The 15,430-nt window shown below is 41.8% G+C and overlaps 1 protein-coding gene across 1 annotated transcript in view; it reads right to left on the minus strand.

Annotated features, from left to right (window-relative positions):
- Positions 1–15,430, minus strand: part of LOC149143243 (uncharacterized) — a 42,760-nt gene that overhangs the window by 24,186 nt on the left and 3,144 nt on the right. The window contains exon 6 of the mRNA XM_089451736.1: positions 837–1,255. Coding sequence (XP_089307862.1) covers positions 837–1,255 — 419 coding nt within the window. The remainder of the gene's footprint in view (positions 1–836; positions 1,256–15,430) is intronic.

Consider the following 15,430-nt stretch of genomic DNA (forward strand, 5'->3'; position numbering starts at 1 on the left):
TCATTACATTACAAACATAGAAATTTATACATAGAGACAGCCGTAGATGCTACAGCAATCTGACGACTGACATTTATGGTTCAACAACAATGGCCGACTACTGCGGCTTGTTGCTGACTAACATTGATGACCCACCAACTTTTATAACCTGCACTTTGAAACATCTGTTGTATTATCTAGATTAATCTAGCAACTACATTAATGCGGGTGGTTGGAATTAGTTCCTTCCAACACTCCCCCTTAATTCCAACCATATGACAAATATACTATAAGACACTATACTCTTAATTGACATGCCTGCTGGTCTAAGTCTCAGCTAGGCTTACAACAAAACATTTCATTTTTGACTTCTTGCTAAGGGGTCCATGCTTGTTCCTTTTCCTTTGCTGGTGCCGTTTCATTTTCACCTTTCTTGTCATAAGATAGTGATTGAGATTCTCCTTTCTTGATTGCAGATTAACATTCTTTGTATTCAATATTGCTTCACGTTCTTGAGACTTATATACTTGTCCTTAATGCTTGCAATTTCTTCTTTTATTGTTTCTTCTTGGCTGTCAATATCTGCACACTTAAAAACAACATTAGATTCATAAAGGTAACCATACTGATTCTTGTCATTGTGCTCTTTGAAGAGAGCTTTGCTTCCTTCATTTTTCTTTGTTGACATAGTTGATTGATTCATGTCTTCAACCTCTTTTTTCAATTCTTTTGTTGTTGCAAACATGTTTTCCTGCATTTGATTTGTGTATGGAGGTAGGCAACTCTTCTCACCAAACAACAACTCATCAATAATATGTTTTTTTTTGCATGAGATTGAACCACTCTTCATGAGACACATAATTATCATCAAATTTGACTTCATATGTTTCTGCATCATAGGTAATTTCCTCACTATCACATGCTACTATATTGTCAACTACAGATATACTTTCAGTCTTGATCCCAGTTATGATGCTTTCAACACAATAACCATTTTTAACACCACCACTTTCATCATCTTCAACTTTCTCACTCCCCTCCATACTGTACTTCATTTCAAGAACATTCCAAAATATTTTTGCATTATGCATTTCACCAAATTCATGTAAAATACTAGACAAAATGTTTTCATCTAGAGCTGATATAATGAGAAGTAATGCTATTGCACTTCTACAATTATCATTCAAATTCATAGAAGTTTCTTGGACAAATTTCCATAAATCTACTGAACCAAGCAATCCTTCCATTTTAATTGCCCAAAGCTTAAAATTTTTACCTGAGAAAAATTGCAAAACCGACATTAATCATTTTAGTATTGCATCAGTGTCTTCAAATTCTTCTATCTGATTCAGATCTACTTTTGGTTGAAGCATTTCATATTCTTCTGCAACTATTGCCATTTGAGAAAATTCAACTGCCACGCTATGCCAAGCCACAAGCTTTTACTCCACAGTCATCACCAACTAGGTCCACACAATAGGCCACACCAACAACACTCCAAGGACCACACGCAATGCTTATCTTCTGACAATATTGGCATCCAACAACATATTAGAAGGCACAATACAACATGCAAGGCAAGATTTCAAAATACACTTTGTGATTCCACACGCAGCAGATCAATTTCTTCCAACAGTGAGATCCGCAACCCTTCCAATTTCTTCAACAGGACTGCACCAGGCTGGATTGCTCCAGGCTTACCGCATGTTCTCTCATTCTCCCATCAGAGAATAGAACTCAAAAATTTCGACAATATCATCGTCCACCCAGTTCCCACACCACTGCGCAAAGCTAGCAGATTACTCAACACACCAAACTCGTCAAGTCAGCGTTCACACGCTCTTACACTATAATTCTTCCAAGGCTCATATAGTTGAAAACAACCATGACATCGATACACCGCAACTTACTCGAGCCAAACTAGAGACACAACTCTTGCAGGAAGCCTATTTCATACAGGCTCCAATCGCTAGACGAAGCAGCTGCTATTCTCGTCTAGGTGGCACATAACCCACCACTTCACATACGGTGGATATAACAACAATTCTATGCACCAAAAGAAACGACACACAACTCCAACTCAGAGGCTCCAAAGCTAGCCTCACACGCTCTTAAATTTTTCTCGCTGGAACTCGTAGTTCCCACACAACTCAATTTTGGGCTCTCAGATTCGATAAGAGCAATGCTGCTCAAATGGCATCCGCAGCCCTCGGCTCTCCTCAGCACTTCTTTCTTGGTGCTCCTCGATGGCTAGATCCGGCTTTGACAACTCTCGATTCACAACACACTGCCCCCAAACCTAATAGCACTATAGGTCGATCAACGACTCCTCAATGCCTCCAAACCAAAAATACACAACAACTCTTTCTCAGAATACAAAAAACAGGGTACGCACAAACTGGTGCACTTCTCCTACTCTCATATAGAGCTATATTGCTCTCCACTCAGCATTCACACTACCGAGCCTTTAGGACTCACTAGCACTCCACAACACCAGGCAACTTGGGCTTCACTAAACACTCACCACTACAATTAGACTTGGCACAAAGCCTCACACCCTTTTTTTAACAACGCCTCCTCTTGGCACTCACCTCAGCACTCTAACAGCCAACACAAACACGACATCAACACTTCTAGATAGCGCTACGCACTCCACACTACGGCTTGATTGGCCACACCAATCTACACACCACGGGCAGACTCTACCTGCATTTCACACCACAGAGCCCTCTGCACACCTTGGCTCATGAGCACACTCAACTATGGCCAAACACAGCTCACCTAAAGCCTGGCGCTACAGGGTTTACTCTTTCACGAACAACGCTCACTATGGATAGAAGATCGCTACCTCACAGCCCCTCGGCTCTGATACCATATCAGAGAGAACGGAAGACTCATAGAATGAGCTTGTTCATTACATTACAAACATAGAAATTTATACATAGAGACAGTCGTAAATGCTACAACAATCTGCCGACTAACATTTATGGTTCAACAACAATGGCCGACTACCACCGCTTGCTGCCAACTAACATTGATGACTCACTGACTTCTAGAACCTGCACTTTGAAACATCTGTTGTATTATCTAGATTAATCTAGCAACTACATTAATGCGGGTGGTTGGAATTAGTTCCTAATTTAAATGAATCCATTCCACAACCATTCATCTAATTATATGAAACAATAAGAGTTGTCCAGTTTGAATTCTTTATTAACGTTAATAACATTAATTTAGTGGAGCTAGATTTATTAAATGTGATTAAGAACTGCGGAATCCATCTATTCAAAATTTCACACTAGTTTTCTTTCAAAAGGTTTTACAGAATCCAATCACCTGATCGCTGGTGTATGAAAGTGTTGCAGTCACACTCCCTTTCGCTATACCTGCAACATCCACATGTGTTGTGGGGAAAAATGCCTATGCAGGACGATCCTATCCACTTAAGGTGTGACAGTGCCTTAGCAACAAACAGAGACAACTATTCTAGTATTCTTCCTTTATGAATTAAGAATGAAGAGAGATGGATGGACTAACCGGTGTCTTCTGTTTGTCCCTCAATCCGGTTTCTCTTCTCTTTGGGAGTTCCCAGCTACTTGCCTTCTCGCTCGCCCAACTTCAAGAGGTTTCTGCAAGATCACAAGAAGAGAACACTACACAAAGACATAGATTCATATTCATAACTAGTTCAGGATTAGAAATAAACTAAACATACTAATGCAATCATACATCAAAGATACACTAGTATATAGGAGAAACCAAGATAGATTTATTGATGAATAACAAGGTTCAGGAAGAGATACAACCCAGAGGGCTCCAATCCAGCATCTCCTTCCCAGCAAATGAAATTCCTATCTTCACCTTTCTTCAAAGCATTAAGCACCCAATGATTCCAACCTCAAACCAACAGCAATTCTTTGCAATAACAAAATTCCAGCCTCTAGATCTCATGAAGGAGAGATCCATATATAGATGTTTGGAGAGAGGATGAGTCAGCTTGAGATCTGACTAGTGTCCTCTCCCTCTGTCAGTTCTTGCTTCCACTTGGAGGTCCTTGCTTCCACTTGGAGATTGAGAACCTCTTACTCATCACTAGTCGAATTCACTGAGGCAAGTGTCATTGAGGAAGATTCTGGAAGCTTCCAGGGTCTTGACACCTTGTTGAATGAACTTGCCATTTGTCAATTCCTGCTCAACGCACCCTGGTAGTGCTTCTACCTGCGTTGCAGTGCAGGTAGCCAGTGCAAACTTTGCATTTCAGCGCAGACAACTAGTGGAGCCTCTGAATTGATCCTGAATTGACTTGTTTTTGAGCAGTTTCTGGTGGAGAACTTCTGTGAATTGTTGTGGTTTGTTAGCCTTGTTCCTCTAGGGGTAGGAACAACATGTTTAGGGACTTTGGATCCCTTAGATTATGGACATTTCATTCTTATAGTTGTAAGGCACAAAAATGTCTATAACAGTTGGCCCCTAAAGTATGAGGTCGTTTATCGGGTGAAATGCTTTATCAGGAGGATCCGAAGTTCATTCATTGCTGGGAGGAGACCTGTAATAAGATACAATACAATACATTATTTTTCATACTGTTTTCATGATCTAGCTGAGGCGGGCATTCCCATGCTCAGCTTTATAAATTCATTTTTCTGTACATAGAATAGACAATCGTCTGATGGTAGACTGATAATTTTGATGAAATTATCATCCTTTGGGTAGGATGATTATCTGCTGCAATGATGTACATGTCGATGTATTTATTTTTCCTGAATATATATCGCAGCCCGGATGGATGAAACTAGATCCGGGGTCTTCAAACTCATTCGATCTTCACTCTAAGTACAAGTTGATCCATGTGAGAAATGTTCTGAAGTCGAACATGGAAAGACATCACTTGATTACCGGTCAATGAGGTAAACCGTTAACAAGCGCGAGAGGAATCACCGATAATGATAATGACCCTCAAGGTACTGCAGTACAATTCACGTGGTGTGAATAAAGGACTTGGCATCGAACACCATGCAAAATATTTCGGTCGAAGGTCATTGATGTATACGTGTCGCCGGAAGTGAGAAACTTGCCATTGAGGCATGCAAGCTTCAAAGTACTGAAGGGGTTGTTCCTAGATCAGCTTCTTGGATAATGAGCTGATGTCGACAAGAAGTGATCCGTCAAAGGAGGGCCTTAATGAATCCCACATCAGTGACACGGAATGGAGCAAATGATTTTGATGGAGGTGAAAACGATCTGATGACATATGATTCAGGGTGGCGGTCATGAAAGGATGAAGGATAATGTATGGCAGTGGATGGGACGCGGTTGACTCCTCTGAATGACTTCTCTTGAACATATGGCGACACTTATGCGATGGATCGGTAGCATTACCCCAAATATGGATGGTATGGCGAGACCATGGTGATGTGACCGGTGAATGAAACAACCCAACCCGATTGTGGTACGGAGGAAAAGTGTCATGTTCAAGAGCGACTTGCTACCATTAAAGTTTTCTTGAGTTTCTCCCAATTTTTCCCCAGTCATTGCTGACCAGTACCTCTTTATTTTTGTCAAGCTTGAGGAGGATAACATATGCTTGTTCTATAACTTGCCCTTCGGGCAAGCCCATCGCTATGTTTTAACGAGCCTAGCGATAGTGAAACTCGTTCTCGTCTAAAGACAAGTTTGTTGCTATTTAATGCATTTAACGAGTCTAACAACAAGGATAACTCGGTCCTTTTCATTTTTAGAGAGTCTAAAAAGGTACATAAAGTTAACTCCAAAAGCCCTTTTTCGTCATCTAATCCCTTAAGTCCGAAAAAGTATAAAACAATACAGAAGGGATGAGTTTTTGATAGTTTTAACGAGCCGAAGAAAAAAAGCACTCGATCTTTTTGTGCAATAATCCCTCAGGTCCAAAAAGATTAAAATCTAGAGGAGGGATAGCTCTTCCGGTCGCTTTAATGAGCTGGAAGGCCAAAACTCGGCAATCTTTTCATATTTTACGAGTCAGATGAAAAGAGCTTAAAGAAGACTCGTCTTTTGAGGAACGAGTGATAAAACGGGTTAGCAGCTGATTCCAGGTAAGGCTTGGAATTTTCCAATCACGGCAGTGTCACAAGGATGGCTAAGTGAAATCACTCTTCGCAGTTGTTCCTCAAAATGGGTAAACAATCATATGGAGGTGAACGATCGGCCAATGGAAAAGTGGAGGTGACGGTGCAAACACGACCAAGGCTTTAATGGCTGATGGTATTACATTCACTGTGGTCATTTACCGGGATAGTTCATTTTTTAACGATCTTAAACGCGGGTGGAAACATTTGCTCGATCTTATGTTTATTTTTTAACGAGCATGAACTATGTGCTAAAACTGCTCGGATCTTGCATTTATTTTTTAACGAGCATGAACTGTGTGCTAAAACTGCTCGATTAATCCAGTCATATGATAAGAATGTCTCATTAAGATTCTATTTTTTATGGAGCTTCATCTTACAAAGCTTTGCTCCGGATCCTTTCGTTATGCAAGTTTGGAAACGACTAATCCTACGAGTTTAAAGGGTTAGACATACAGGTTTAAAGGGAGGACCTAAAAATTTAAAAAATAAATAGCTGCCCCTTGCTTGCACTCCAAAAGGTTTGCATGCCCCCAGGTATAAAATATGATTTCAAGGTTACCCTTACTTTGTCTGCCAAAACATTTGTTTAAGCAGGAAAGGCCTACCTCTTTCAGGCTACCCAAAGATTGTCTCGTTAATCTTTCAAACAAAACACTTCCTCGGCGATATCTACCGAGATAGACAAAGGTGAATGACCTTAGTGCCAAACACGTAGCTTTGAAAAAAGAATCTTATTCTAGAATAACCCTCTTCCAGCATGGGCGGGGTACAAACTAGTCATATTCTCCCGCGGAAACCTACCGTATACCCAAGGTTTTCCTGCCGAAGTAGACCAGGACGCATGCCCCCTGGGTTCCAGTCATATCCTCCCGGATTACTCGCGCTCATCAGGAGGACGGACCATGGGTTGAGACATTTCTTGTGTGAAGAGACCATTTAGGGATGGTATATGACTATTTGCGATGCGTGATCCGGGAAATGAAAGCTGGTCCATGAGCTTGACCACTCTTCCTTCGTGTGGAAAACACATTACTCTAAAGAGTGAGGAGACGATGGCTCCCATGCAATATATATAGTCTCGTCCAAGGAGTAGGTTATAATCCAAGGGTCCTTGAACGACCATCACGTTCATTTGAACGGTCTTCCCTTTCAATGTGATAGGCACATTGGGGAGGATCCCTAAAGGTCAACTGGTTCCTTTATCAAAGCCTGTCAGATTTCTCATTTCAGGCAAAAGCGCCGGCGAACCAAGCGCTTTCCAAGCAATAGAGGAAAGGATACTCACAGATGCCCCCTCATCAATGATGGTGCCAGCCATTACCATTCTATATATTTGAATGATAATTCTGAATGGTATGCTTGCTCGCAACCGGGGTCTGCCTAGTTGGTTCCAGTCGAACGAGACAACTAGGTTGCTTGGTGGTGGGACCGAATAGATAGTCGGGTATGACTCTGACGAAGTTCCTTCCTGCGATAAAGGAATGGGCGAATTGCCCCCTTGTTCGTCGGAGTCTGTGTTGATGAAGAGAATTTGGACGGTGTTGTCTTTATTCTCTTCTGTGATGGTATCATTCGAAGATAGAGCCTCTGAAGGCACAACCGGGTCAACTGCCGCCTCAACCTTTCGAATTTCGTCAGGTATGGATTCAGACGGTTCATCCTCAATGATAGGTGCTTCGGCTGACCACCTGAGCGGGCCAGCCGGGTTCTCAACTAGTGAAGGACTTGGCAGGAGTTTTTGATATCCAGGAGGAAGTTACACTGGTAAAACCGGGCGATCTTCCAAAACTCTTTTAGCCTCGTCTAAGAAGGGACAACGGTGCATGGCATGGTCGCATTCACACAGTTTGCAGGGAAATCTAGCTTTCCTTCTTTGTCCTGTGACTTCACTTTCACTAGTTGACGGTGAGCTGTCAACATGGCTATCAGAGGTTGACGCCACCGAATTGTGCAAATGGGGAGACCAGTCCCTTAGTATCCGAGGGATGCAGGGACAATCTCTGTGGAAGTGGTCTCCCTTGCATATGACACATGGCGATTTAGGCCTAGTCAGTGTTGTGTGTGGATTTCTGTCACACGACACTTGTTTGCCCCCAGTTGCTTTTGGCTCTTTCTTCTTCTTCTCTTTCTTCTTCTTTTCCTTCTTCTCCTTAGGAACTTGGTTTTTTGTTTTACCAGTTCCGTCAAGCGAAGAGGAAGGAGGAGAGGAAGAATTAGATGAAGTAGAAGGCTGGTGGGCAACTCTGGTCTGGTCTAACTGTTGATTTGACTGTTCAGGAATAGTGGTGTTCTGAACGACATTGATCGAGAAGAGCCAGACCGGCAGGCCAATTGTCAGTCCTGGAAGTGACAATGTGGCCATATGGGGCGCACCAACATCTCCCCAAGAGGAGAAGGGACTAGGATTTCCACCAAGGGGAATTCCTTAGTTGGTGTGCTCCATTTTCTCGACCTAAAGATCAACGCAGGAATAAGGGGTGATTGTTCTGTTTAAAATAAATTTTAACGACGCTTTAGACACAACTTGCTTTTTCAATTTTAAAGAGTTGAGAAAAAGCTAAAGATGACTCTAGTCTCCTTCGATGTTTTAACGAGCCAGAAGTGACAAATGCTCGGATGGACTTTTTCTGTTATAGAGTCTGAAAAAGGCCAAAAGGAACTGCTCTGGAGTTCTAGGTAGAGGGTGTGCCAAACTTTTCGCAAAACCGCAAAATACTTTTTAAGGTACGGGCGGTCGATCTTCCTGAATGCTGTGTTCAGTGCATTGCGATTAGTAGGGCGGCCGACACGGCTTCCCAAGGATAAAGGTTTTATGCCTATAGGGGTCTCCCAATATATACTCGACGGTACGTGGGAGCACAATCCGTACTGGCGCTATCGTCCCTCAGGAGGAATCACCCACCATCAACGAGATCGACAGTCACCAGGCTTTACGACGCCGGAACACGTCTCTAGCCTAGACCTCTATGTTGTGCGTTAAGTTACAAAGCATTGTTAGGTTCATTCAATTTATTTATGTTGATCTTTTAGAAGTTTGCCTTTTGAGGTTCACCACGAGATGTATGATACAATTCCTAAATGCAGTCTAAAGATGATAAGCAAGCTTTTTATATCTTTTCAACCATGAAAATCCTAGCTACAAAGGGAAAAGAAAGACACCATCTTTTCTCAAAGAGCAATCAGCACACTCTAATGCACTTTTCCTAAATCAAGCATGCAAACTATCAATATGCAAATGCACAATGTAGGTGTTTGTTTTCCGCTTTCTTAATATTGATGCCTAAAAAGAAAGCTTTTTGTACAACTTTGAATTTGCTTTTAAATGAAAAATACAAACAAGTTTATTTTTTCGAAATCAGAAAGGGTAGAAGAGATTACAACACTTAACGATTTTCGAAATGAATACTTGTTTCGACACTTAAAAGAGACAAACTCAAACCAAAAGCAAAAATGAATGTATAATCAACTGCAAACAGCCAATGAACTCTCTCCTAAGATCACAATCAACAGATCTGAATTAAGGGCTATAGGATGACTATTTCACTCTTGCAAAGGAAAACTGTAAATGACGCCACAAACGCATAAAAACACTCACAGTCTTTTTGTACAAAAGGAGGCGGAATTTAAGCAGAGAAAAGGAGTTATCAGACAGGTACCTATGCTGGTTAGAGGCTGCAAAAATCAGAGATCAAAACAAGGCAAAATAGAGGAGAGAACCCCAGCTGCACAAGGCCTAACTGGATCAACGCACCCTCAACACAGGGGTTTTGACATTCAGCGCAGGTAGCCTTCACGGGACCTGCGTTGAAATGCAGAAACTCTTCACAGGGTCTGCGTTGAAGGAGAAACGAGAGTTTCTCACTGGGTTCTGGGTCACAGTTTGCTGATTAATCTACCGTTTCAGGCCAAATAAAAGCAAAAAGCAAGGTACACTCAAAGGGATGCTTTGAGGAAGGGCTAAGATCTATCAGAAAGGATCATCAAATCATTTGTGAATCCATTGTTCAGATCATAGACAAATCCAGTGATTGGATCAAAGCAGCAGCTGTCTACTTTGCATCTGAGAATAGCAGATGCAGTTCGATTGTTGCTGTTGAGTCTATGAAACAAACAATGATATAGACACAAATAAAATGACTAAACAGATCTCCCCAGTGGAGTCGCCAATTTGTTGTGGGGAAAAATGCCTATGCAGGACGATCCTATCCACCTAAGGTGTGACAGTGCCTTAGCAACAAACAGAAACAGCTATTCTAGTATTCTTCCTTTATGAATTAAGAATGAAGAGAGATGGATGGACTAACCGGTGTCTTCCGTTTGTCCCTCGATCCGGTTTCTCTTCTCTTTGGGAGTTCCCAGCTACTTGCCTTCTCGCTCACCCAGCTTCAAGAGGTTTCTGCAAGATCACAAGAAGAGAACACTACACAAAGACATAGATTCATATTCATAACTAGTTCAGGATTAGAAATAAACTAAACATACTAATGCAATCATACATCAAAGATACACCAGTATATAGGAGAAACCAAGATAGCTTTATTGATGAATAACAAGGTTCAGGAAGAGATGCAACCCAGAGGGCTCCAATCCAGCATCTCCTTCCCAGCAAATGAAATTCCTATCTTCACCTTTCTTCAAAGCATTAAGCACCCAATGATTCCAACCTCAAACCAACAGCAATTCTTTGCAATAACAAAATTCCAGCCTCTAGATCTCATGGAGGAGAGATCCATATATAGATGTTTGGAGAGAGGATGAGTCAGCTTGAGATCTGACTAGTGTCCTCTCCCTCTGTGAGTTCTTGCTTCCACTTGGAGGTCCTTGCTTCCACTTGGAGATTGAGAACCTCTTACTCATCACTAGTTGAATTCACTGAGGCAAGTGTCATTGAGGAAGATTCTGGAAGCTTCCAGGGTCTTGACACCTTGTTGAATGAACTTGCCATTTGTCAATTCCCGCTCAGCGCACCCTGGTAGTGCTTCTACCTGCGCTGCAGTGCAGGTAGCCAGTGCAGACTTTGCATTTCAGCGCAGACAGCTAGTGGAGCCTCTGAATTGATCCTGAATTGACTTGTTTTTGAGCAGTTTCTGGTGGAGAACTTCTGTGAATTGTTGTGGTTTGTTAGCCTTGTTCCTCTAGGGGTAGGAACAACATGTTTAGGGACTTTGGATCCCTTAGATTATGGACATTTCATGCTTATAGCTGTAAGGCACAAAAATGTCTATAACAACATGACACCATTCTTATGTTATATTGGTCACTTCGACCGATTTCCATGACATACAATTATAACCATGCAAAATTTCCATGGATACCTGCAATATAACTTTTCTTGTTTTATTCAATTAAGAACTTAGACAGATCTATTATGCCCTCACCAAAATATTTGTAGCCACCCTTAACAGAAGTAATCTCCTAAAACAAATACCATAAATCGAGAAGCAATTACTTACCATCGAACTCGTCGTTCAGTATTTTGATTAATGGAGCAAGACATTTTACTATGCCAGAGCCATTACTGCAAAACGTAAGTTATGTTATGTCAAAATCAAGTAAGGATTGATATTATTATCATTTTCTATTTGTAAATAATGGAAAAGAGAAAAAGACTCCGGTGAGAAACCAGAAATCAAAGATCATTCACACACACACACACAAAATAACTCTAGAGTCTACAACACTAAAATTTGAATCGGAACTATATGTTGGAACTACTACACACCTACATGTGGACTTTTAGTTAGAGCATGGGACTACATGCAAGATTCCTTCTGTATGATTTACTCTTTGATTTGCTCCTTCTTTAACTCCGCAACTGGTTAGTTCTTCTGCATGATTTACTCCATGATTTGCTCCTTCTTTCACTCCACAACTAGCTAGTTCTCTCTTAAACTTGTTGTAGGTGTTGAGTCTTCTCACTGATCACCACTATGGTGCATTACCTTGGGATCTTCACCCATTAATGCTATATCATGAGCATTGTAACCTATTTTCAAATGAATCATTCTTTTGTTCTTTCGATTTTCTTTTAGTGTTTTTTCTCTGCAAAGCTGTGTGTTCAACCTTTACTAGCTAGATTCATCTGTGTAGGTTTTCTAACACATTTACATGGTATCAGAGCCCACAGGTTGCTAGATAAAAGGCGCGCTAGTACTTTATTTTGTAGGTATTACAGCTTGGAGATCAAATATCGACAAAAAAATGGAGTTTCCCAAAGCATCGATCCTAACACCATACAAATATCACGAATGGAAGTACCAAAAGGCTCGATACCTTCGTCAAAAAGGGTTGTATAGGATTACCATGGCTACAGAAGTGGAACCCACTTCAGCCATAGAGAAATCCAGGTACCTCAACCGCATGAATGAGGCCCACGGATCCATATGCATGTGCATCTCTCCAGAGTTGTAGTTTCATCTATCTGCCTGCAATACTCCCAATGAGATTTGGAAAAAGGTTGAAGAACTCTACGGGAAACAGGATGAGATGAAAGGACATCTGCTCGAAGTGGAGCTGCTATCATTGGATCCATGGAACTATGACAGAATTCAAGACTTCTTCACCAAATATAATGATCTAGTGCTGCGACTCAAGGGTTGTGGAATTGACAAATCCAAGGAGGAGAGTCACCAAGTTCTCTCTATTATGTCAAATCTCGGCCCAGAGTACTCCGTCTTTGTGTCTACATTTCATTCAATAAGGCTTGCAATAGGTAAATCCTACACTATGCCTTCTCTCAAAGAGTTCATTGAGTCCCTTACTTTTGAGCAAGATAAACTCATTGACATGGGGAAAATCAAACCTCCAAAAGCGCATGCACTTGCTGTGCATGATGGCAGCCACAATAAAAATCACAGATCTAATTCAAATCTGAAAAATCAGCAGCAAAAAGACAAGGGAAAATCACATTCGTATCCAAAGAAGGAAGGGTACACCAAGCCCTTCAATGACTCCTTCGGCTTGAGAAATGAGAAAGGGAAGAAAGGAAACATATGCACCTACTGTCAAAGAGGATTCCATCCAAAATCCTCTTGCATGAAGAAACAAATTGACCAAATGGCAGAAATCCTTCAGAGGCACAACCTTGGGGACCACAGCCCTCAGGGTGCCAAGAAGAAAATTGAGGATCCGCCACATGGGAAAGGTAACAATTTTCATGTTTTAGTTGCAATTAATTCTTCCCCTGATGCATGGATTATAGATTATGGTGCATCACATCATATGGTTGTTGTAAAGGAAGTCTATTCCTCTTTGGATGCATGCAAAGGACCTCCCATCCTTATGGGAGATGACTCACCTATTGAGGTCGCTAGAAAAGGTAGAGTGGAACTTTTACACGGAAGCTTTGAAGATGTGCTTCATGTTCCAAAACTTTCGGTAAACCTGCTTTTAGTTTATCAGATCACTCATTTCAGCACCGGAAAGAGAGTGGAATTTAGTCCAGATGCAGTGAACATATATGACCTACATAGCAGCTCCAAAATTGCAACTAGTGAGGTAAACAATGGAGCCAGACTGTATACATTTTCTAAATTTATTGAATCTGAATCCTCCTTATTGCTTACACATGCTGATGATAGTAGTAGGCTTTGGCACGAGAGGTTTGGTCACTTAAATTATAGGTATATGCAGCAGATAAGCAAGCATGAGATGGTGGAAGGCTTGCCAAATATCAGTTTCTCCAAAGGAGTTTGTGAAGGGTGTGTCCTTGGCAAAAATCCTAGAGAAAAGTTTGACACTGGCAAGACTCACAAAGCATTCTCTCCTCTAGATCTGATCCATAGTGATCTCATGGGGCCTTTTCCTCATCCTTCCATCAACAAAGAAAGGTATGTGCTTACATTTATTGATGATTTCTCATGGTATACTTGGGTGTATCTTCTCAGGAACAAATATGAAGTTTTTGGGCACTTTGAAGATTTCAAAGTACTAGTTGAGACACAGTCAGAGAGAAAGATCAAAGCCCTCCATACAGACAATGGGGGGGAATATGTTAACACAGCACTTCAAAACCTTTGCCTTGATTCTGGATACAGTTGCAATACACGGTTCCATACACTCCGTAGCAGAATGGAGTTGTTGAGAGAAAGAACTAATCTCTCAAAGAGATGGCTTCCTGCATGTTACATGCTAAGTCACTGCCTCGTAGGCTATGGGTTGAAGCATTTAATTGTGCTAACTACATCCAGAACAGATCTCCTCATAGGTTTGTCAAGGATCAGACCCCCTTTGAGGCCTGGAGCAGCACTAAACCAGAGGTCACCCACTTCCGTGTTTTCGGCTCCCGAGCATGGGCCAAGATCCCCTCTGAAAAGAGGAAAGCTCTTGATCCACAGAGCATTGAGTGCATCTTTGTTGGATACCCTGATGGTGTGAAGGGATACCAACTCCTGATTTCCTCTACGGACAAGCTCATCATTGAGCGAAGTGTCAAATTTGAGGAAAGTCTCTTGCATGCACCTCAATTGCCGCATGAAGACACCTTTTATCTACCTCATGTCCGAGATGATGATTCAGTACACTCAGATGCAGATACATAGCATGCAGATGCAGAGACAAAGTCTTCAGATATAAATCCAGTGCATGCATATGATGATCCACATCCAAGCCCAGATTGAGCTTCCAGCGGTGAATCAAATTCCCCTGTCATAAATCAGAGAACAAGGAGCTTACATGAGATATATGCACAAGATCACCCAGCTACTAGAAATGGTCTTATGGGGGACAATTCTGATCTGCAGAGGACTAGCTCAGAGTTTATTGAGCCTCCTCTTGTCCTCACTGCCACTGAACCATCGCCATCCTAGCATTGTCATTTGGTTCAGTCTTCTGATCCACAATCTTATGCTGAGGCTGCTGGGCATCCAGCTTGGGAGTCCGCCATGGAGGAGGAGTATAACTCCCTCCTTGAGAACCAGACCTGGGATCTGGTCCCCCTTCCTTCAAGAAGGAAACTTGTCCGATGCAAATGGGTCTACAGGACCAAGAGTGCTACATATGGGCAAACCACCACACAGAAAGCAAGGCTAGTAGCCAAAGGCTTCCAACAAGTGCATGGCATTGATTATGACGATACCTTTGCTCCAGTAGCAAAGATGGATTCCATACGCCTTACACTTGCCATTGCGACTGCCTAGGAGTGGGAAGTACATCAGATGGATGTGAAGAATGCCTTTCTTCACAGAGACCTATCTGAGTAGATCTACATGGAGCATCCACATGGTTTCATTCAGGATTCATCTTTGGTCTACAAACTGAAGAAATCTCTCTACGGCCTTAAGCAAGCCCCAAGAGCTTGGTACGCGAAGATGGATTCTTTTCTCTTATCACAAAACTTTGAAAGA

Source organism: Pinus tabuliformis, chromosome X (assembly GCF_031772625.1).
Source record: "Pinus tabuliformis cultivar Carrire ecotype Pingquan chromosome X, CPIR1, whole genome shotgun sequence".
Classification (NCBI taxonomy): Eukaryota; Viridiplantae; Streptophyta; class Pinopsida; order Pinales; family Pinaceae; genus Pinus; species Pinus tabuliformis.